This window comes from Pyrgilauda ruficollis, unplaced genomic scaffold (assembly GCF_017590135.1).
Source record: "Pyrgilauda ruficollis isolate IOZ18807 unplaced genomic scaffold, ASM1759013v1 scaffold264, whole genome shotgun sequence".
Taxonomy (NCBI): domain Eukaryota; kingdom Metazoa; phylum Chordata; class Aves; order Passeriformes; family Passeridae; genus Pyrgilauda; species Pyrgilauda ruficollis.
In genome coordinates, this window is record NW_024523978.1 from 149,799 (window position 1) to 171,398 (window position 21,600).

The 21,600-nt window shown below is 45.9% G+C and overlaps 1 protein-coding gene across 1 annotated transcript in view; it reads right to left on the minus strand.

Moving 5' to 3' along the window:
• Positions 1-1,185: 1,185 nt before the first annotated feature.
• Positions 1,186-21,600, minus strand: part of SLC5A3 (solute carrier family 5 member 3) — a 22,094-nt gene continuing 1,679 nt past the window's right edge. Inside the window, exon 2 of the mRNA XM_041471339.1 lies at positions 1,186-9,546. Coding sequence (XP_041327273.1) covers positions 7,105-9,252 — 2,148 coding nt within the window. The 5' untranslated portion in view covers positions 9,253-9,546 and the 3' untranslated portion in view covers positions 1,186-7,104. The remainder of the gene's footprint in view (positions 9,547-21,600) is intronic.

The window sequence follows — 21,600 nt, forward strand, 5'->3', positions numbered from 1 at the left end:
CCTCAGAAATAAAGCCCAAAACACCCAAAAAGCAAATCCCTGAGTACAACCTGATTAAAGTGAGAAGGACCAGAGGTGAAACCTCCTGGCTCGTTCCCTTTCCCAGCACCAGAACATCCACAGGGAAACTGAGGCAGCCCCAACCCAGGAAGAGAATTCCCTGCAGGAAAAGTCCTCATTGCCACCATCTCTGTGGGATTTTCCACACAAATCCTGCCCAGAACCCCCACAGCCAGGGCAACCCAAAACCCCAAAGAGCAGGAAACTGGGGAGTGAGGCTTGGCCAACACAAACAGAACCAGCTGGTGACAAAGAGGCTGCTTGAACCTCTTTGAGAATCACTGACCTGGAAAGCTGCTCACTGAGTAAACACCTAATAAACTAATTATGGAACTGGCTAATTAATAGTTAACTCATGAAAACGCTCCCTCCTGGAAAACAAATCCAAACCAAGTCTGTAAGGCAGGAAAATGCTTATTTTTCATCCCAAATGCAAAGTTTCCTCTCAAAAAATGTTTCTTATCCACCCCTTGAAAGAAACAACAGCAAAATTTATATTTTTCTTTTACATCACGGCAGCAAAAGAAGAGAATAAATGAAAAATTTGGGTTGTTTTGTCTGCAGCTGAAATTCTGGGTTTAACAGCCTTGCCACGTTTTTTGCCAAGCTCCCATCTCCAGAGGAACCTGAATCCCTAATTTAACACCTGCTCCTGCTGAACCACCAACACTGGACAAGGAATTCATGATTCCCAAGTTCATCATGTCCTTATGGGGGGGACAGGGATGAGGAGAAGGCAGTGGGAGATTCAGGACTCTGCTCACAGAACGTGCTGATGTTTTAACTCCAGAATCAGTAAGAAGTTGCTGGTCCTACTCAAGAACTGCTTAAGCAGCAGCTGAACAGGATATTTAAAGATAAAACAACAGAAAAAAAAAGGAATTTTGCACAATATCCAAGCAGATTCCTGAGCTAAAGGGGAGGTTCACTCCTGTTCTGTGCCCTGAGCCCAGCCCAGCCCCACCTCCCAAAACCAGAGCCCAAACTCAGGATTTGGGATCCTGGAGTTTTCCTTGCAGTCTCAAAGAACCCAGTTTGGCTTTGCCCTTGGAATAAACAGGAATCATCTTTACCTACAGGGACGCAAGGCTTACTGAGAGTAAAATACTCCAAAAATCTCTGTTCTGGTGGGTTGGTCGGTTTGGGTTTTTTTGGTTTTTTTTTTTTTTTTTTCTCTATTTTTATTGAAACTTTGTACAGAAGTTTGAAACATTTCCATACAATACTTTGAGACAGGACAAAATGCCATGGTAAAGGAATGTAAACTGCAAGAAACACAGTCTGAAAGTATCCAAATACTCTCTAATAAGAGTTTTAGTTTGAAGACTAATGCAGGAGGCAAAATAAAATGCATACAGTATACAAAGAACAGTATACACAGGGCCAGCAATGCTAACTATGAAAATTTTGCATCAGATTTACTTCAAAGATTGATAGCAATATGATAATTCTATACACTAGACCAAAATTAATTTATCATACATCGTTTCTATGACAAAAAGCTTGTCATTAAGGACAGTAGCAACTTACAATATAATTAAGCTGTATTAATCTCATTAACACTTCTAAATCTATATTCCTACTACAGTAAAGGTTTTTTTTTTTCAGCATATTGTCTTATAAGATCTTAACAGACCTTTAAATAACACTTTACCAAAAGAGACCTGGATCCATTATAGTGATCTTATCTACATGCCCATTTGGCTTATTTCCAAAAAAACAACCAAGGGACAAGGAAAAAGGCAGGTTTCAAATGCTATATGATATCATTTGGTTTTGGTCTGAAATGTATTTTAGAGAGTTAAAAAAAAAAAACCAACAGAAAAAAGGCAGTTCATTAACTGGTATTTTATATAAAATCTGCAGAAAAATACAACAGCAACAAAACCCAAAAATACTTCACAGATATCTAAAAAAACATTTTTTTTCTCAGAGATACAAGGTAAAGCAGCATCACTTTGACACTGTGCTTTAAAAAAGAAGATGATGAATGAAGAGACTGCTCGAGTGAGATTAGAAAATTTTGCTTTCTTCTTGAAGAAGACTACTAACATTTTGCACAGCAACTATTTTTATAACCACCTCATTTTAAAAGCGTGAATTCCTAGACACAGAATTGTCATTTCACCGCCAGTTTTGCTCAAAGTGTCTGACTTTACACAGTGGAACTGAGAATGCCAAGTGTCACCAGATGTCACTATACCATGAGTTCAAGATTGGAACAGAAGTGAAGCAAATGCCTTGAAACCAACACCAGGAAAGAAATCAAAGAGAAAGTGTTTTGTAAACAAAACAAAACCACTTTGCAAGAAAAACCAAAGAAACCAAAAAAAAAAATAAAAACAAGAGTTCAGAGATGTCACAGTGAAATCAGAAATTCTAATTATATATGTTTTACATTCTAGGACTACACTCTTTACCTTAGGCCAATTAAAGCACATTAAACCATTTAATTATATACAAACATTTTCTTTAAAAAACAAATCAAAAAAAAAAATTAAAACATTGCACAGAAGTCTGCTTTTAACATCACATAACAAGGTTAGTTTTATTTTCAAAACAATTACATTTAAGGGCACAGAACATACAGAATACCAAATTAACAGATGAGTAATTTTGCTTCTCTGTACATGCTAAATCCAAAGATTTCCTTGAGAAAGCTGGAGCTTGGCAACTCCAGCTTCTTCCATGTCTGTGTTCTCTGAAAGGGAGCAATTCCCAACACCTCCTCTATCTCAGGATTTAAAAAAATAGATATATAAAAAAAATAAAGCTGTTTTAAAGTTGTAAGCATCTTTTAAGTGCTGGCAGAGCTCCCTGGGTGGCTCTGCCCCCTCCACTGTAACCTCGTGGAAATAAATCCTTTTCTCTCCTCGGTTACAGGGCTCATGACTCTCATCAGAAGTCTCATCCTGGCCCTTCTGGGATCAGGGAACACACAAGTGGAGAAGTAAAAAATACACAATATAAGGAATATACTGAAGGCCATTTTTATTTCTTACAATCTCGCACGGATTTCTTGCCCTAAAAGCTAAACAGGAAAAATTATTTAAAAAAAAAAAAATTAAACAACAAAAAAAACCTCTAAACTTTGGCAGAGAATAGCATCAAATCAGCCATTTAAAAAAAACTTAAATAAAAACAGTCTCCCAAAATGTACTATTAAACTCTCAAGAAGCCTCTTCTTTTTTATTTTTTTTTTTTATTTTATTTTTTTAAATAAAAGGCTTCTACCATTTCCAGGAGCAAAATTCAAATACCTTACCAGAAAAAAATAAGTTAAGGGAAATAAAAAGAAGAAAAAAAGCTGTCATTCCAAACTCAGTTTTCCAAAACCTGTCATCCTAAGCTCAAGGCAATAATAAATAAACCCATTGCTGCAAGACAGAAGCACAACCAGCCCCACCCAGAGGAAAGGGGCCAGACAACAAAATTCCATTGTGGGAAACACTCTGTGGTTCTGCTGGACCAAAAAATGGGTGTTTAACCCCAAATTTATCAACTTCCCCCCTCAGCAAAGGCTTGTTTACGCTATAAAAAATCCCTTCTCCTACACAAGGTCCTTCTTGCCAGCAGGCAGCTTTGCTTGGAACCTTAGGAATATCTTTATTTATTAATAAAGGCCTTTTATTAAGTGGTTTTATGCAGCAAAGAGCATCAGCGACTTCCAGGATCACTACGACACAATGAGGCTGAAGAGGAGCACACAAAACACCTCGGAAACACCTGAAGAGAAAAAGCACTGGAGGAAAAAAAAAAATCTGCTTAAAAGCATCACAATTCCAGGTCCGAAGATGGGGTGGGGAGGCAGATTAATAACCCATGATGATCCTGCCTGCCAATTAGCAGTGTGATTAATGTGGCAGCTCGTTAGTGTAGCAAAAGGGAGAACAAACCAAGTGGGAGATGGAGCACCTCGGGCTCCGCAGTGCAGTCCTGAAGGACTTAACTCCCTTCCACGGCCAAGGACGAGCTCCTCACGGATCTGACCGAGCAGGACACTGGAATTCTGCCTGTTGACTCTTCCAAGTGTCCTCTTGGAGGAGAGAATGGCTCGGGGAGGGGCGGAGGGATGGAAGCAGCAGGGAGAAGCCGGTGGAAGAAGCGCCGGGAGCGCCTCCTCCAGCCGCGCCTTCGGCCGCCCGCCCGCCCGCGTAAGGCACCCTGGGGACAGCACAGGGGGGATGGAGCCGAGCCAGAGGGTCCCTGAGCTAACCTGGCTCCCCAGGCGGTGGCAAAGCGCTGGGCATCGAGGAGCAGCCTGGAAAATCCCAGTGCCAGCGCTGCTCCAAAATCGCGCCGAGCTCCGGACGGACACGAGTCTCCTTCCCTGGGCCAAACCAGGTGTTGGAGCCACATCCCAGCCTTCTCAGGAGGGTATTGTTGGACTGAGAATTATCTTTACCTTCTACAATTTATTTTTCATCCCGCTACGATCAAATGTTGCCCTAAATGATTTTATCCTGTATGGAAACGATTCCCTACGTTTTTACATCAAAGCATCCTTCACAGCTCAGCCCACTCATGAAGCAACTTGACATGTCATTAATTTCACACACCTGGATTTCGCCCTTAAAAAGGATTCAAAATGTTTTTCCAATCCAAGCTGTGGCCACACAAATGATAAGAAAACGTGTCTTGTCCCATTGGTCGCAACATCAACACCACGTACGGTGACTCCTCTTCTCTACAAATATTGCAACAACACTCCAAGTCTTCCACTTTGGAGTAGTTCTACTTCCTAGCAGCAACAACTAAACCATGTGGAGAAAAGTGGGGCACAGCTCAGCCTCTGGTCAAAGTTTTGGAATGAATGAGATTCAAGTGATATTAAAACACCACCAAAACAAACAAAACCATCCCAAAAATAGAAGTGAATAATTTTATCTGAAAATATGTGTTGGGAATTATCTGCTAGAAGCCATGTGGATGGCACCAGTGGAAAAACAAACTTTCTCCAGCAGGCAAAGGCAGGATTGACCCAAATCTCATCTCTAGAAAACGGTTTTCCCCACAGGAATTGGTTCTTGTTTGTGTGCCAAGGAAATGGTGCTGGACCCCTGAAGTGGTTTTGGTGAACGCTCACAATGGTCCCTCAGCCCGATTTTGGCCCAGCCAGTTCGTGCTCTCCTGAATGAGCTCAGGAGCAAAGACAACTGGAGGAATTATTTCCACGGAAAGCCTGGATATGACCACTCTGTCCTGGAGAGGGAAGATCTGGTGGGCTCTGCTCCCAAAAGCAGCACCCAGGTGGGCTTGGGGAAGCATGAGAGCACCAAGCTGCTGCACACACATCCTCCACACCTGGGAACTGCTCATCCCTGCCTGGGCATCCATCCTTCAGGAGGAAACATCCTCTGGATTCTGGAGACCTACAAATAGCTGTGACTGCCTGGGAGGAATTCAGGTTTTTGGAAAAATCCTGAGCACAGGACAGACCTCGATTGCCGACACAGATTTGCGGCTGCACGCGCTCCCTGTCTCCTGACACCGCATCCCTCAGGAACCTTCTGAGGATGGAGGGAGGGAGGGAAGGAGGGAATTTCTTCACACAAAGGTCACTCACGGCAAGGGGCTGCCCAGGGAGCTGGTGGAGTGCCCAGCCCTGGAGGAGTCCAAGGAATGTGGCACTCTGGGCTGGGTGACGAGGTGGGGCTTGGGCACAGCTGGAACTCAATGACCAGGGAGGGCTTTTCCAAACTCAGGGATTCTGGGATTCCTCAAAATACAAAAAGGAAGTTTGACAGGGTGAAAGGGCAAGTGGGAGAAGACGTGGGGAAAAGGACTCTGGAAAACAAGGAGCACTTTCACCTCTCTCTCCCATTTCCCCTTCCTTGCCTTCCCAGTTGTTCTCCCCCTGCAGCATCAGGGCTTCCTCCTCTTCCTCCTCTGGGATTCCTCCCAGACACAGCAGAGGAAAACCCTTCTGCAGGATGAAGAACAGTATTTCAAGACATGCAAAGCCTCATGGTTCTCTTTTTCCCATATGGTAGAACCTACAAACAGTTTTTTCCCTAAAAGGAAGCCAATCCTAACAATGTCCTAAAGGTTCAGAGTGTGGAGAGGCTGAATGAATCTTTTTGGCCATTTACTGAAACTCAAGAAATTCCACCCAAACCTGAGGAAAAATTTCTTTCCATGGAGGTCACAGAGCCCTGGAACATCTGCCCAGGGACATCCCAAACACACCCCAAGAATCTGTGATTCTTCAATCTCAATATAATACAAAACCCCACAGAAAGAATATTTCTTTTTTGTCCTCCTCCATTGACAGTTTGTCATCTCCAGGCTTATTTTTGTTTTAGTTTTTTCTCTTTTTTTCTTTTTTTTTTTTTAATATAGAAACTTTTTTCAGTAATGGAATTTACAGTGGATAAAAATCAAAAGACAAGAATTTCTTTACAAAGAGTAAAAAAAAAGGCAGAAAGCTGCTAAGAGCCATCATGTTTTAAGTGCTATAAAATGAGACAAAACAGCTTCCTGTTGTTGCCAGAAGAAAAATGAGAAACTGAAAAAAGAAAAAAAGCAGTGAGTGCAATTAAAAAGTGCTAAGTTGGCCAAGGTAATACAGCTATTTTATAAATGTGCATCACAGCTCTGCATTTAAAAATCTTTTGACACAGCTTTAATCACTCAGATTTTACACACTGGTAACTGATTACCTGTTATCTTCACTTTATGCTGACTGAGCTGTAACTGCCTGACTTCAAACATAGCCACCTGCCTGCCTTTGGTATATTTATACACAGAAAAACAAAAGGTTAGTGCTGCAAATGGAAAGAAAAAAAAAAAAAAACCAACACAAAAGGGAAAAAAGAAAAAGCCACCACAGGACAGGTTCTGCTTTCAGCAGAGGGAGGACAACACATCTCAAATGGTCTCAAAATAGGCTAAAGCTGAGTTGATCTTACAATTATAGCGTAAACAATGCCTGGGTCGTGGTTATGTTGTTTGAAAAGAAAAGAAAGGAAAAACCAAAAATCTCCAGAGACCTGTATCAACTTCTGTATGTTTAAGCCATACCCTTAAAAGTTCACTATTCACTCACAAAGAGAAGTAGACAAACATGAAGATTCCAAGCGAACAGACACAGACCAGTCCAGTATTTAGTAATAGTTTAACTTTTGGAGTCTCTTCCAGCATTTGTAAACAAACAGTCTCCTCCTCGACCTCCCGAACCACTCTCTTGTTTACGTTTTTACTTTTAAAGCCACAGAACCAATCTATGAATTTCAAATGTCTCGCCCTGTTGTCAGTCCCCTCCTCCTCCTCGTGCTTTTTCTCCCCCATCAGGGCGGCCTGTCCGTTGGAGTAACAATCCACGGGCGTCTCCACCTCGGAGTGGCTCACCGAGATCACCGGGTTGCTGTCATCCCTGCACGTCACCAGGAGGTTGATGTCCTCCGGCTTCACGTTTTTAATGTTCTCCTCCGACTTCCCGTTGGGAATGATGTGGTTGGCGTTCTCGTTGCACTTGAGGATGCTCTTCTCCTGCGCCTGGTACAGCTCCCCCTTGCCGGCGCTCTCCGGCGCGCCGCGCTTCCACAGGGCCCAGAACGTGGTGGTCCGGACCTGCTCCTTGGTGGGCGGCGGCGTGAGCAGGCTCACCACGACCGTCACGGCCCCGGTGATCCAGAACAGGGCCGTGGCCACGTACATGTAATGGATGTTCTTGATGAAGCCGGGCCTGGTGTCCGGCTGGTCGCACTCGGGAGCGCGGTAGAAGAAGGCCAGGATCAACCGGATGGCGCCCAGGACAAACCCGGCCATGCCGCCGTAGAAAGCCCCCTGCTCGTTGCAACGCTTCCAGAAGATGGCCATGAGGAACAGGGCGGCCACCGGCGGGGTCAGGTAATCCGCGACCTCCTGGATGTACAGGTACATCTGCCCGCCCTGCATCTCCACGATGATGGGCACCCAGGCGATGCTGATCACCACCATGAAGGCCACGAAGACCCTGCCCACGATCATGAGCTCCCGGGAGGTCGCGCTCTTCCGGATGAGCTTGTAGACGTCGAGCGTGAAGATGGTGCTGGCGCTGTTGAAGATGGAGTCCAGGTCGCTCATCAGGGCGGCGATCATCACGGCCATCATGAGCCCGCGCAGCCCCACGGGCACCAGGTTCATCACCAGGCGCGGGTAGGCGATGTTGGAGCAGCCGGCCCTGCTCCCGCACACCTGGAAGCAGTGCTCGGGGTTGATGCAGGCGATGTCATCCACAAACAGGATGCGGGAGATCATCCCCGGCACCACGATGATGAACATGGGCAGCAGCTTCAAGAAGCCGGCCATGAGGGTGGAGCCTTTGGCGTGAGCGATGTTTTTGGCGGCCAGAACTCTCTGCACTATGACTTGGTCAGCGCACCAGTACCACACTGAGGCCGGGGTTTGTCCCAGCAGAAATCCAGGCCAGGGAATGTCTTCGTCCGTCGGCTCACGCAGCATTTTGAGAGAGTCGGGCTTTGGACTGACGTTGCAGGAATTGGTGTTGGAGATGTTGTAGGTTAGGAGGATGGAGGTGATGTTTGGTGACGCCAACATGTACCTCCTTTTCACTTCTTCAAACCCACCGACCTCCATGAGGCTTATGATCATGAGTGTGAGGGCCCCAATGATCATAAGCAGCGCCTGGAGGGTGTCCGTGTAGATGACGGCCACCAGCCCTCCGGTCACAGTCAACAGCGCCGTCATTCCGATCAGCAGGATCACCGACAGGTAGAGGTTCCACCCTAGGGACTCTTGGATAAAAAGCGCCCCTGAATACAAGTCAACCGAGAGTTTGGTGAAGATATAAAGAAGTAGAGACAACGCTGCAAAATAGATTTGAATCCTATGCCCTCCAAACCGCTTGGACAAGTATTCAGGCATGGTGTACACTCCCGACCGGATGTAGACTGGCACGAAGACCCATCCCAAAAGCTGCAAAAGCATTAAGGCGTTGAACTCCCACGCGCCTACGGCGAATCCACTCGCCGCTCCAGATCCTGCGAGCCCAATGAAATGTTCACTTCCAATATTGCTCACAAATAACGAGGCCCCGATAGCTACCCAGGTCATAGAACGCCCTGCCAAAAAGTAGCCACTCACGGTGCTCCGATTGTTTTTCCACATGGCAAAGAAACCTATGCACATTACAAGCACGAAGTACAGGGCCACAATGGCAATGTCTGCTGGCTCCAAAGAAGCCCTCATTTTGTAACCAAAAAGCCTTCGCTGACGTCCACTTCTCGCCCCCCAGCCAACGTCTCTTAAGCACCACGTGAACCAGTTTTAACCAAAATCAACACAGCGGGTCAAATTCTTTGTCCCTTGGTTTGCTGTCCTGATGCTGGTGGCAGTGGTACATTTACTTTTCTCCGCTTCTCAAATTTGGGAACTTAGCACGCACTTTTAATCCACATTCCACAAGAGCATCAGCCTTAACTCAGTTGATGTAGGAGAAATTCTTAGTTGCAGCTAAGTTTAGTGAGGCCTACTGTACCAACCCTGCAAGGCAGCAAAGACAAAAGACAAAGATTGAATTAGAGAGGAATTTCATGAAGTAATGAGAAAAAATTTGAAGTGTAGTAAAACAAATCACTGAACACCACAGATTTTTCCCCCTTTATATTTCCTGCAATCCATAACAGACATCATTCAATATTTGTAGGGCTAAGTGGTAAAAGCCTTTCACAAGTCAACTTCAGTGGTTACAGGTACCTTCAGAGACGCAGCGATTCGGGAGGATTGAGTGACCCAAATTCCCCAGAACACAGCAAGCAACAAAAATACATTTTCTTTTTCTTTGCTCTGGTGTCTCACAAGTCTCCTTCTCAAGCCACTAACCAGATCTTCCTCTTCCAAGCAATCTTAGGAAAATTAAATAGCCCAACAAATAACAATGGCTATGGAGCCCAAACCTGGCTCAGCATTTCCTGCACTGCACCCCCCAAATCCTGGGAGATCCTGGCACTACAGGAAAGCACCTGAGACACCAGCTGGCTGCTAGAAAAATCAAAGTGAGATCACAGCGCTGTCAAAAATCAACATCCATTTCAATCAACATCAGCTGGAGAATCAAGGTTATTCCGCAGGTTTTGAGGTGAGTTTGCTCCTGTCTGGGGTACAGATAATCACAGGGTTATTTTTCACTGGGAAAGCTCTCCATACACATCCACGTCATCCAAGGGGAGAAAACATCCCATTCCAGCAAGTGGCAGAAACAAAATTCCACCTGACATCCCACTTTAGGGCCAGTGCCTTTGGATACCCTCACCTGGGGTTTTGTGGGAGCACCAGAGGCACAAGAGGGAACACCAGGCAGGTTCTGGCAGCAGTCACAGCTGGAAGGATGCCAGGAAATGCCCTTCCAGCATCCATTCCCATCCCAGCATGGAGAGGTGGAAGGTATGGAGGCAAAGCTTTCCCAAATTCCCAATCCCACCTGACAGATCCCAAACACATCAGGAAACAAAACCCATTTTGGCAAGCAGGACCAAAGCATTGGAAGTGGAGGGAAGGGGACAATGAAGACTTGGTGGCAGAGGAAGGGGCACTGAGGAGATGCATGGTGGCTCCCTCATGGATTTGGGATGTGCTCCCATCTCCTGTTTATGCCTCGGGAGGTACCACAGAATCATGGAATGGTTTGGGATGGAGGCATCTGAAAGCCCACCCAGTGCCACCCCTGCCATGGCAGGGACACCTTCCCCTGTGCCAGGCTGCTCCAGCCCCAGTGTCCAGCCTGCCCTTGGGCACTGCCAGGGATCCAGGGGCAGCCCCAGCTGCTCTGGGCACCCTGTGCCAGGGCCTGCCCACCCTCTACCAGCCCAAAGGCTTCTAATGGGTTTAGAGAGCTGGACACGGAATTCTTCCAGTTCCTACACCCAATGGCCATGGGAAGGGAAGACCAAAGCAAGGAACAGGTTTAGTCTAAAGATCAGAACACAAACCTTCAGTAGCAATAATGAGATTATTACAGAAGGTGAGGAGCAGGGTCTGACTCCACTCCTCTTTCCCACCCACTGGTAAAAGCACAAGAAAACCAACTCTGGGTCTTTTTTCTGGCCATAAAATCTCAACAAGTCCTACAAGCATCAGCTCCAGGCATCCCCTTGCAGTTCTTTCTCTGGCACGAGGCTGAAGCTCACATTTCCCCATTATTTAATCATTAATACAAATAGCCTGATAGCATATTCTAATATTTGGTTGGTTTCTTGTTGAGCATCCCTGCCATATACTGGGTTTGTTTAAAGGGTCAATAAAACCATTTCAAATTCCAAGAGAGTTAAGGTTGAAAATGCACACGTTGTGTTAAAGGCAGCAATGGTGCTGAGGTAAAAACATGCACTCCTCACAGATTTTAAAATTAGCTCCCAGCAAGCCACAACTTCAGCCTTAAGGAGAAATCCACCACTGTGTCATTTATATGGTCCAGCTGTTTTTCCGGAGAAAAATTTAAAAAATAAAAATAATAAGGGTTCCCCCCCAGTACCACAAACCCACTTGAGAATAGAGATATTCCTTCAGCTGGAATTACAGCCAATAATGAGAGACTAAGGAGAATGGCACAAAACGGACTGATTACAGCACTGGGCTAAATTTATCATTCCTCAGAAGCCTCAAACCACAGATGTATTTTCAATTCTTCCACAGAAGAATTCACAATTCTCCCCACCCGCAAATACAGGAGTAGTTAAATGGTCTAATAGCTTAATCCAACCCAAAATTATAAACACTTCACATCAGATGACGCAGTCAGAGCCAAGTTTAATGGACTATTCTTAGTTTTAAGCACTTTGGAGCAACACTTTAATAGTGTTGTGTCTTTTGCTATATTCAGCTAATTTTTCAACTACGTTATGTTTATACCAAAACTATAAATATTTGAAGAGAAAGGGAAGAAGAGATTTTTCTGAGATATGATAAAAAGAAAATCTGCTGTACAGAAAACCAGAAGAACAGCCAGATAAGGAAACTGTAATAATTAATATTTTTATTGTTCTGTTGTCCTTCTCATTACTAAAAAATATTTGATTTTAACTTGAGTTCACCCCCCACCATCTTCCCTGTAGGTTCATCAGTGACCTGTCACAAATATCCTATAGAGCAATATGGAAAAATCACAAAAATATCTGTAAAATCAATTCTATTTGATACCAGAAGTATACAGAGTGTTTCTATAAAGAGAATATTAACAGGGAAGCTGTGGCTGCCCCTGGATCCCTGGGAATATCCAAGGCCAGGCTGGATGGGATAATGGAAGGTGTCCCTGCCCTCGGGGTGGATCTGGATGGGCTCTGAGGTCCCTGGGATTCCAAACCTCCTGTAATTCCAGGATCAGACTCTCTGACAAGTGTGTCAGTATTAGATGCAGCTGCCCTCAAATTGTGACATTCCTCAGTTAAGTCACTTCATCTCCAGGGGACTCATTCCAACCAAAATAAACAAGTGAAGTTTCTGGAGTGTCTTCCACAGGAAGACACAGCCAGACCATGCACCTGAAATAATCCAATTTCGGAGAGCTGAACCCTGCCCTTTGTCACCAACACCTGAGGGTTTTTTGGCAGGGCTCAGTTTGCCTGAGCTGGAAGGTGGAAAGTTTTCAGCAGTCACCACAAATTTGCTGCACTGTCACTAAATTACAGCACTGAAGTAGCTTCTTGTACCAGTTTCTTAGACCTAATTCCAAAATAACCCTGGAACTTTTCTTCATTAGGAAAATGAGACTCGTCCCTCTGAACTTTCAGCAAGTTCTGACCTCAAGTCTTACAAAGGACTTTTGAGATGCCCCATGTGAGTTTAGTCCTGAGTTATTAGAACAGTGAACATTGTGGCACTGACAGAGGGATGAAAAAAAAAAAAAAAAAAGGCAGAAAGACAGTGCTGCTGCCAAGGACTGGGAATTTTCTTCCCTGAGGCTGTTTTCTGGCTGGATCATATCAAAGACACAAAACAATGTGCTTCCCTCTTGTCTGGAAATAGAGGCTGCAGCTCTGGTGAAACAATGCATATGTCTCTCCAACACCCAGCCTGTTCCTTAAGGGAAAAAAAAAAATCCCAAGCAAGTCCCTGAAGAGAGATTTCATAATTTGAAACAGACCCAGGGTGGGATTTTGAGGAGAAATTTGTACGACTGTTCTAAAGGAAAACTTTCTCCACAGTGCTTTTCTAATAAAATGGGTGTTTAAAATATGCCAGAGCCCAACTGCTCCAGCTCTGAAGCCACTATTTCTTCTCAGCTCCGTTGGCTTTTTGGCAGATGGGAAGTGTCTGAGCTGACTTTCCTTTTCTCCTCCCCAGTCCTGACGTTTTAAGGGTTAATTTGGGGATGTAGACACCCACCTATCCCACAGAAAGGTCCACTGTTAGCAAATTAAGTGCTTTGCTCACAGTTTTCAGATTATTTCTTGGGACCAACATTTTCCCTCTCCACCTTCAAGGAGGAGTATTTGAAATCAGCTCTGCAGCACTTCACCTACTGAACAGCTCTGCTGTGTGGAAGAAATCTGTCCAGATTGCAAAGATCATGGAAAATATTAACTCTGCCACAGAAAAAATTAATAAATACTAGAAGTCTCGTGCCTTGAGTGGGGTCTGTACCACGTGCCACCCCCTGAGTGTGTTTTCCAGACCCCTCACTCCTGGCCATGGACACACCAGGGAGTCCCTAGCTGTCCACTGCTCCACAGTAAACAAAAGGAGAAAAATCTGCTAGGGAAAAAAAAAAAGAGTAAAAGCTTTGTTCCATTTACTGCAGCACTCCAGAACACAGAAAAGGAGCACTGAAGCTCTTCGTGGAGTAAGTGATACATAAATTATGTAGCACATGCCCTTGAGGAAGCAGGGGCTATCCTTGGCAGCTGCTCAACAGAGCCCTCAGCATCCAGGGCAGCAGTTCCAGGCTTTTCCCTGAAAACCAGGAGCTGGGGCAGAGGAACGTGCCAGGAACCCCCCTGGGACAGACAGGGAAGGCAGAAGTTGACCTGGAGCACCCAATAAATAACTGGAGCTGCTGGGGATGCCAGGCCAGCCCTGAACTCCAGAGGCTGCAGCAGGAAAGGGCTGAGGGTACCTGAGCCCACCTGCTGAACCTGTTGGTCACACTCTGCATCATCACCACATCTACCTCCTGCTGGTCTGGAGAACTCAGGATAAACCACCACTACCAAAAAAAAAAAAAAATCCAATTTGAGGTGCAAGGAAGGAGTCACTCACTCAAAGGAGTTGTTAGGAACACGTAAGGAACTTTTGTTTTGGTCAGGAATCACTCCAGCTCTGGTCTTCGTTTTACTGCAGCAGCACAAAAAAGCAGCTTGTTCCAGCATAAATTCTTCTGGATTCTTTTCTACACAACTGCTGAGGGAGACATGAGAGAAATAAGTAATCCCAGAGCAAGAGACAGAGAACTCAGTGCCAGGCAGAAATGGGATGTGCAGTGGACAATTACAGAGCAGGAACTGGAGTGATGTGAGGCCAGCTGGAGCTCAAGGGCACTGGGCTGACACTGTTAGAGCAGGACATCATTTAGCTGTCATTTTTTGGGGGTTTTTTAACCATTTTCCTCCCTCATCCCAAGCAAATACATCTATTCCAGTGTCCCACCAAGTCACAAATGAAGGGCAGAGGGCACAGGAAGGACACTGCAGCAGTCAGTGGACACAAGAGAAGCTCCAGCCTTACAAAGCAAGAAAAGATGGATTTTTTCAGAATCTGCAACACTCTTCCCCAAGCCACTTCATGCCACTGCCTGTGACATTCACACTTGGCTGGTTCCCTTTGCCAAGAGCCAGTCCCCAGCACTCCAGCAGGAATAAGGAACTGATTTGCTTCCACTGTTCTTCCCAAAACTCCAAACACCTACAGGGAAAGGGGGGTAAGCTAGGGACAGAGGGAAGGAGACAGAAAGTCCCTTTTTATCTGTTAAAATACAGAGATACCAGAAAGAACTTCTGTCTTCTCCAGGCCTACCTAGACAGGATACCCATCATACCCAGGAGATAAATCCATCAATTATCAATTTAAAGAAAATAAGGAGTTAATACCTTCCTGTCCCAGAGAATTGGTTTATGTTTCCATGGGTGACAAATGTTGTCTGGAGGAATTTCTTCATGGAAAGGACCTGGAAGGGGCTGCCCAGGGATGTTTGGAGTCCCCAAGGAAGGCCTGGAGGTGGCACTGAGTGCTCTGGGCTGGGGACAAGGTGGCCATGGGGCACAGCTGGGGCTCCATGGGCCGGGAGGGCTTTTCCAAGCTCTGGAATTCTGTGAAGGGAGCAGAAGCTGCCAAGGAATTGGGCCTTGCAGAACCTTTCCTGCCTCGGCTGCAGCTCCAGCAGGGCCCTCCTGAGCTCAGTTTGTCACCACAAAGCCCAGCCCAGCAAGGAAACCACAGAGAGGTGACATCCCCCCTCCACGGGACGCAGTTCTTTTCCACAGGAACTGAAAGCAAAAGGGGCAGAGACAACCCAGATGCCACGTGGTCAACAGCAAAACCAAGGGCACCAGAGGGCAAAACGCCAGACTTTTCCAAGGAAGTGGCAAGGGGCTGGCAAAAACTGGAAGGTTCTGGCATCACACAGCACCAGGCAAGATCTCCCTGCCAGGTCACACTGCACTGGAAGGTGCAGCAAGACACTGAGTCCCAAGGCTCAAATCCCTTCTTTTGGAAGGCCAAACATTTCACTGCCGTGGCAGGGATGGAGGAGGTGAAGAGTTGGTCACCAGAGAAGCAGGAGAAGAGGTCAAACAAGCCTCAACAGCCAAGAATCAGATTTCTGGAGTGGATTTGGGACACTTCAGTTCCCTGGACAAGGTTATCACCTTTTTAGAAGCAAATACCAGAAATGCTGCAAAATCTCTGCCACTGCTGAGGATGACTTTTCCTTCAGCTGGAGGTTCAGTGCTGTGATGCAGCTGGTGGTGATCACCACTCAGCAGGAACTGGATAATCCCAGCCCAAAAAATGTGCTGGTTCATCCCATTTGAGGAGGCTTTTGGCTGGGAGAGTGCAGAAATTACTTGGGAAATGAGAAAGGAGAAGTGTCAGTCCCCATGAAACTGGGCAAGATACCAGGAGGAAATTCTTCTTCAAATTTCTAGGAAGAACAAAAAAAAAGACAGCCAGGCTCATTGAGCTTCTTTAGGACTTCCCCAAATTCCCATCGCATTTCTGTCTGCCCACAATCTTTGGAAGAATATAAAGCACCCCCAGGATTATTGAAAAGTGAGACAGAAGTTCAGGATCATACAGAATCCGAGAATTTCAGGCTCTCCAAGCTTCCCAGTCAGCTGGGTGCTGTTTCAAGACTTGTGATCCTTCTTGGAGATTTCAAAGACAAAGCCAGAGTTCAATAAAATTCTGTTGGTTCTAAAACAATTAATGCTAATTACAAAGCTTGAATATCTCTATTAAAAGCTACTGAACATTGATTTCTTTTTCTAAAACACCAACTCCACTGAACACATTCCCTCCTCTGCATGGACCTGGCTTTTTCTTATTCCTTAGATATTTGCAGGACTGAACACAAGGATTGGTTTGCAAGTGGACAAACCAGGATTAAAAAAACAGCAGAACAACAGTTCTTCTGCAGTTCCTCCATGCTATTTCTTGGGTTCATGACCTTCCCTTTACACATCCACTTCCTTCCTGCCCTTCTCCTCACCAGGGGTGATGAATTTTTATTCTAGAATCTCATTTTCAGCACCAACATTTGCACCTGTCTTCACATCTTGCCTTACTTTCCACGTATTTACTTCCAATTTTTCCTGTTCCACTTCTCCATAATTAGTTATATTTTGCACCTCTTTCTGTGTTTTTATTTTTCCCTGCTTTCAGCTTTTTATCAGCCCCTCAATGCACACTGGGGATATCCCTGCTGCTCCACAGGGCAGGAATTTTTCCAGGGAATAACCTGGTGCCCAGAGGTTCCTGCTGCCCTCAGGTAAGGGACACAGAGGGTGGGACACAAAGCTCTACCAAGCAACTGCTTCCACATAAACAGCTCTTCCTTCATCCCAGATCTGCAGCCAGGGAGGTGGGGGTGGCTGTGGCTCCAGGAATTATCAGTCTGCCATGGATGGAGCTGACAAATCTTAAAATCATGGAATGGTTTGGGTTGGAAAGACCTTAAAGCCCATCCAGTGCCACCTCTGCCATGGGCAGGGACACCTTCCACTGTCCCAGGCTGCTCCAGCCTGGCCTTGGACACTTCCAGGGATCCAGGGGCAGCCACAGCTTCTCTGGGCAAAGGAAACAAAAAGGGAAGATAAATTACTTGACAACAACTTAACAACTGCCAAAGCAATTTTTGTGCGGCAGTGATGGTTCTGGGACAAGGGAACTGCAGAAATCAGCTCCTGAAAGAACACACAGAGAAAAGCAGAGCTTCCATCATTCCAAAGTATGGAACTGATGAAGATCAGGAGACAGAAAACACAAACACACATGAGCTGAAGGAGCAGCTTCTCCTCGGTGTTACAGTGGACAACTTTTACAGGAGTCAGTCACGTTTCAGGGCTCTCCAACAATCAGACATTAATGCTGTTCAGCACAAAGAGTTCTCCAAAGAGCTTAGGGACAGAATCTGCTCCACGCTGAAGCTACCAACACCTCTCTGTTCACAGCCAGAACACACCAGGAACAAAACCCAACCAGGGGCAAAGAGTTCATTACTGAGGAGGAACCAGGGGCGGCCCAGAGAAGTCTGAACTCAAAGGTTAGCCCCCACTGCTGTCCCATGAAGAGGGACTGGCCAAACCCCACTGAAATCCCACCAGGGGCCAAGTTTCAGCAAGAAACTGAAATTAGGCTTAAACTATTCTGCAGTACAGAATAATCCTGTATGTCCCCTCAGACCCAGGCACGTATGCCACACTTGGCAAAAATTCCAGCTCTTCCAAGACTGAAAATGTCAAATATCAGGCAAGAGGGTATGGTTCCCAAATGCTGTCTGCACCACGTTCTCCAAAATCCAGTTCTTCTTATGGAATGCTGAAGGCAGAAAACAAAAAGGTGACTCCTCCAGCAGAGTCAGTGCTGGATCTTGCTGTTTTCTGATCCTGTCTTTAGTTCCAAGGCTTTGGTCTCCTTCCCAGCACCACCCCCAGCTCCAGGATCCCTCCCTGCCAGGCTCAAGAGCCTGTTCCAGCCTACTGAAAATGCCAGTGGGAACAGAGGAAAAAACTTCTGTGTAATTTTAACCTGCTCAGCTGGGAAGAGGGGTGGGGAAGATGCACAATTCCATTGGAAGAGCAGGTGGTTCACCGGAAAGGAAAAGAAATAAAATAAAATAAATAAACCCAGTATCTTCCTGCTTCGTTCTCTCCCCCTCCTTCCTGGCAACTGAGACATCAAAAGCCCAGTTGCTGCAGCTGCCTACACAGCAATTAAGTGGAATAGTCAAGATGTCAAGCAACACTACTGCCCATTTACTTTGGCTTTCCCAAAATAGCCAACAATCCCCACACGGCAGGTAGGGAATTTTGGAAACACAGCAACCCACTCCAAAAGCAACAAACAGCTGCTGAAGACAAGTTGTGTTGTGAGAACATGGCTGGAGAAATGAGAGCACACATTCACTGCAGGATTATTATTATTATTATTACTATTTGGAAGTGTCCAAGGCCAGGTTGGACAGGGCTTGCAGCAACCTGGGATAGTGGAAAGTGCCCCTGCCATGTGGAACAAGGTGATTTTTAAGACCCAACTCTAACCACTCTGGGATTCCAGAAGTGGGTGGATGGGTCTCCTAGTCCAGGTATTTTCTGGAAAAAAAAAGGTGGTTAGGTTTTAGATTATGACTCTGTGTGTTTGAACTTTGTCACAGGTGAAGATGCACACTGCTAATAAAATATTGATGAATTTCCTCATTTGTAGTGAAATACTCTGAGTTATTTACAAAGTGTCCATCAGTTCCAGACACAAATGGGTGCTGTTGGGGACGGGTGTCCCTGGGCTCTGCTCTGGATAACAAGGTGGGGATCAGTCAAAGGCTGGATCCATCCTGGAGGTCTTCTCCAAGCTCAAGGACTGTGGGATTCCCATCTGTGTCCCAGTCCCCTTGGAGGTCTGGCATTGCCACCCTCAGTCACTCTGACAAACAGCCTCAGAGCAGGAAACCATTTCCAGCTCTTCCTTCCTTCCCTTTCCCTCACTTCCTTCCCAGGGAGACCCAGAGCTCCCTGCAGAGCCCTGCTCTTCCAGGCAGTGACAATTCCTGCAGATTCACTCCTGAGGATTCACTGCCCTTCCCTGATGAAGGTGCTGCTCCACCACAATCCCCCCACTCAGAGCCAAAGATGGGAAAAAATCAGGAATTCTTAGAAACTCAGCTTTTGCTATGAGCAAGGAATTCAGGCCATGGACAGCTGTGTCTTCATTTTGCACCTTTCCCTCCAGCACAGCTGCAGGGCTTGGCTGGGGCTGCTGTAGGCAGGTAAGGTTTGATTTGCAAACACCTGGACACTGCTGATAACAAATCTGCCACCAAGCTCCCCCCAGCATTTGTTCTTTCCATGCTGCAGTGTGCAAAGCAACACAATGGGCAAAATGAATCATTTCACCTCCGTGTGCTCACACCTTGCTCTGCCCAAAGCATCTCCTCCACAAACTCACACGCAGCAACACAAACCTCTCACCCTCCACATACACCACAGAGTAGGGAGAATTATTTATTTTGGGGTGGCTTTTATTATTGTTTTCCTAAGAGTCACTAACCAGAGGCTCTGCTGATGAAAAACTCTCTCTATATACAGAGTAGATAAAATATCCTGTGTTTTAGTATATAAAAACACAGAGGTTTTAGTCCATTACCTCTCAGAAATCAGGGCAGAGAAGAGCTGCTCAGCTTTGACTTCAGAATAAAATCCTGACTTTTTGTGGAAAGTACATGCAGACAACCAGAGACAAAGGCTGGTAAGTGGAACCAGTGCAAAGTGAAAGTTTTCCCATTCCCAATGCTCTTGGGTGTTGCATTTTTAAGGCACAAAAGGAGAGCTGAAGAGCCTCTGGAGCCTGCCAAGCCTGAGGAGAGGATCAGGCAGGATGGATGGGGTGTGCTGCCCTGGGACCCTCCCAACAGACCCCAAACAGAAGCCACATGCAGGGAAAGAACAGGAAAGGATCCCTGGACACGAGCAGGGCTGGGCAGCAACAGGGCTTAAAAGTAACAAAAACGAACTGGAGGGACTTATTCTGCCTGGATCCCTGAGAATGCCAAGGGAATTATTAAAGAAAGTTGTGGGTGGGGAAAACCCCACAGAAGCAGCAAGTTGGCCTCTGAAGAGAGGCAGCAAAGTCTCCAGGCTGAGGTTTGCACCAAACTGGCAGAGAGCTCCGAGAAGTTCAGGACAAGCCCTAAAGCACAGGAAAGCCAAGTGACAAGGGTTTGGGGTTTTCTGGAGGACAGGGGAGCTGCCACAGGTGAGGAAGGACATCACAGACACCAACAGAGGAGTCAGCATTGCTCAGACAGCACCAGGACACGCAGCCACCACAGAGGGACTGACAGGGCAGGACAGGGAACACCTGCCCAGGTGCTGTCACCAGTAAATAATTTATTCTTCTGCAGGATGGAGTTATGGAATCATTCCACTATTTCAGACTGGCTTATTATGCCCATATTTTGCCTCATTTAATTCAGTATTACAGCCAGGATTATGCACAGCTTACAGGGGCCATTAGAGAAACCCCCCATCCAAGATCCAGCAGCACCACGGAGCATAAAACCACTCGAGAAAATATTTCCAAGTGTTCTCATGGCACAAGAAAGGCAGGAGCAGCAAAATATTGGGAAACAAAAAAGTACCTAGATGTGGTGTGCTGAAAACAGCACGAAAACAGCAGCACTTACAGACGGACTCTAAATTTTAGACTTACAACAAGGGTGGGTTAAAAACACCAGCACAAACTGAAATGTTTGGACATAATCACAGAGCTAAAAAAACCCCTTAAAGGTACATCCATGTGGAAAGAACATGCTGGAGAGTCCAACTTCAAAGAGGCAAAGGTTGCAGATGTTAAATCCTGAGTGCACTGATGTTCATTAGAAGCATCTTACGGCTAAAAGCTTATCCCTGCATCTCCGTGGTCAGATCCTAGAAACCAGAGAGCCTTTCCAGCAGAGAGCACTCCACGGCATCCTTTCAGAGAAGTCAGTTTATTCCTGACTCAATATTATGGCAGATTTGCTACGCTTGCTGTCCTGCCCTGCATTCCGAGTGCCTGCCTGGCTTAAAGCATCTCCCACATCAACAGCACGGCTACAAAAAGCACCTCAGCCTCATCCACCCAAGGGGAGAGGCGTAGAAAAGAACAAAAAATATCGGACAAAAATTATATGTTGACAAGCAAGTGGAAAAGCAGCGTATTTTTGCCCGGGTGAGCTGGTGCAGCAATGTCACCCGGCTTTCTCCCTGCTGCTGCGTTTCTCCACTAGAGGACCCAGGTGAGATGTCTCTACTACAGCTTCTGCAGCTAAACCACGGGGAAAAATATATTAAAAAAAAAAAAAAAAAAAAAAAAAAAAAAAAAACCCCAAAAACGAAACGCACCCACAAAAAA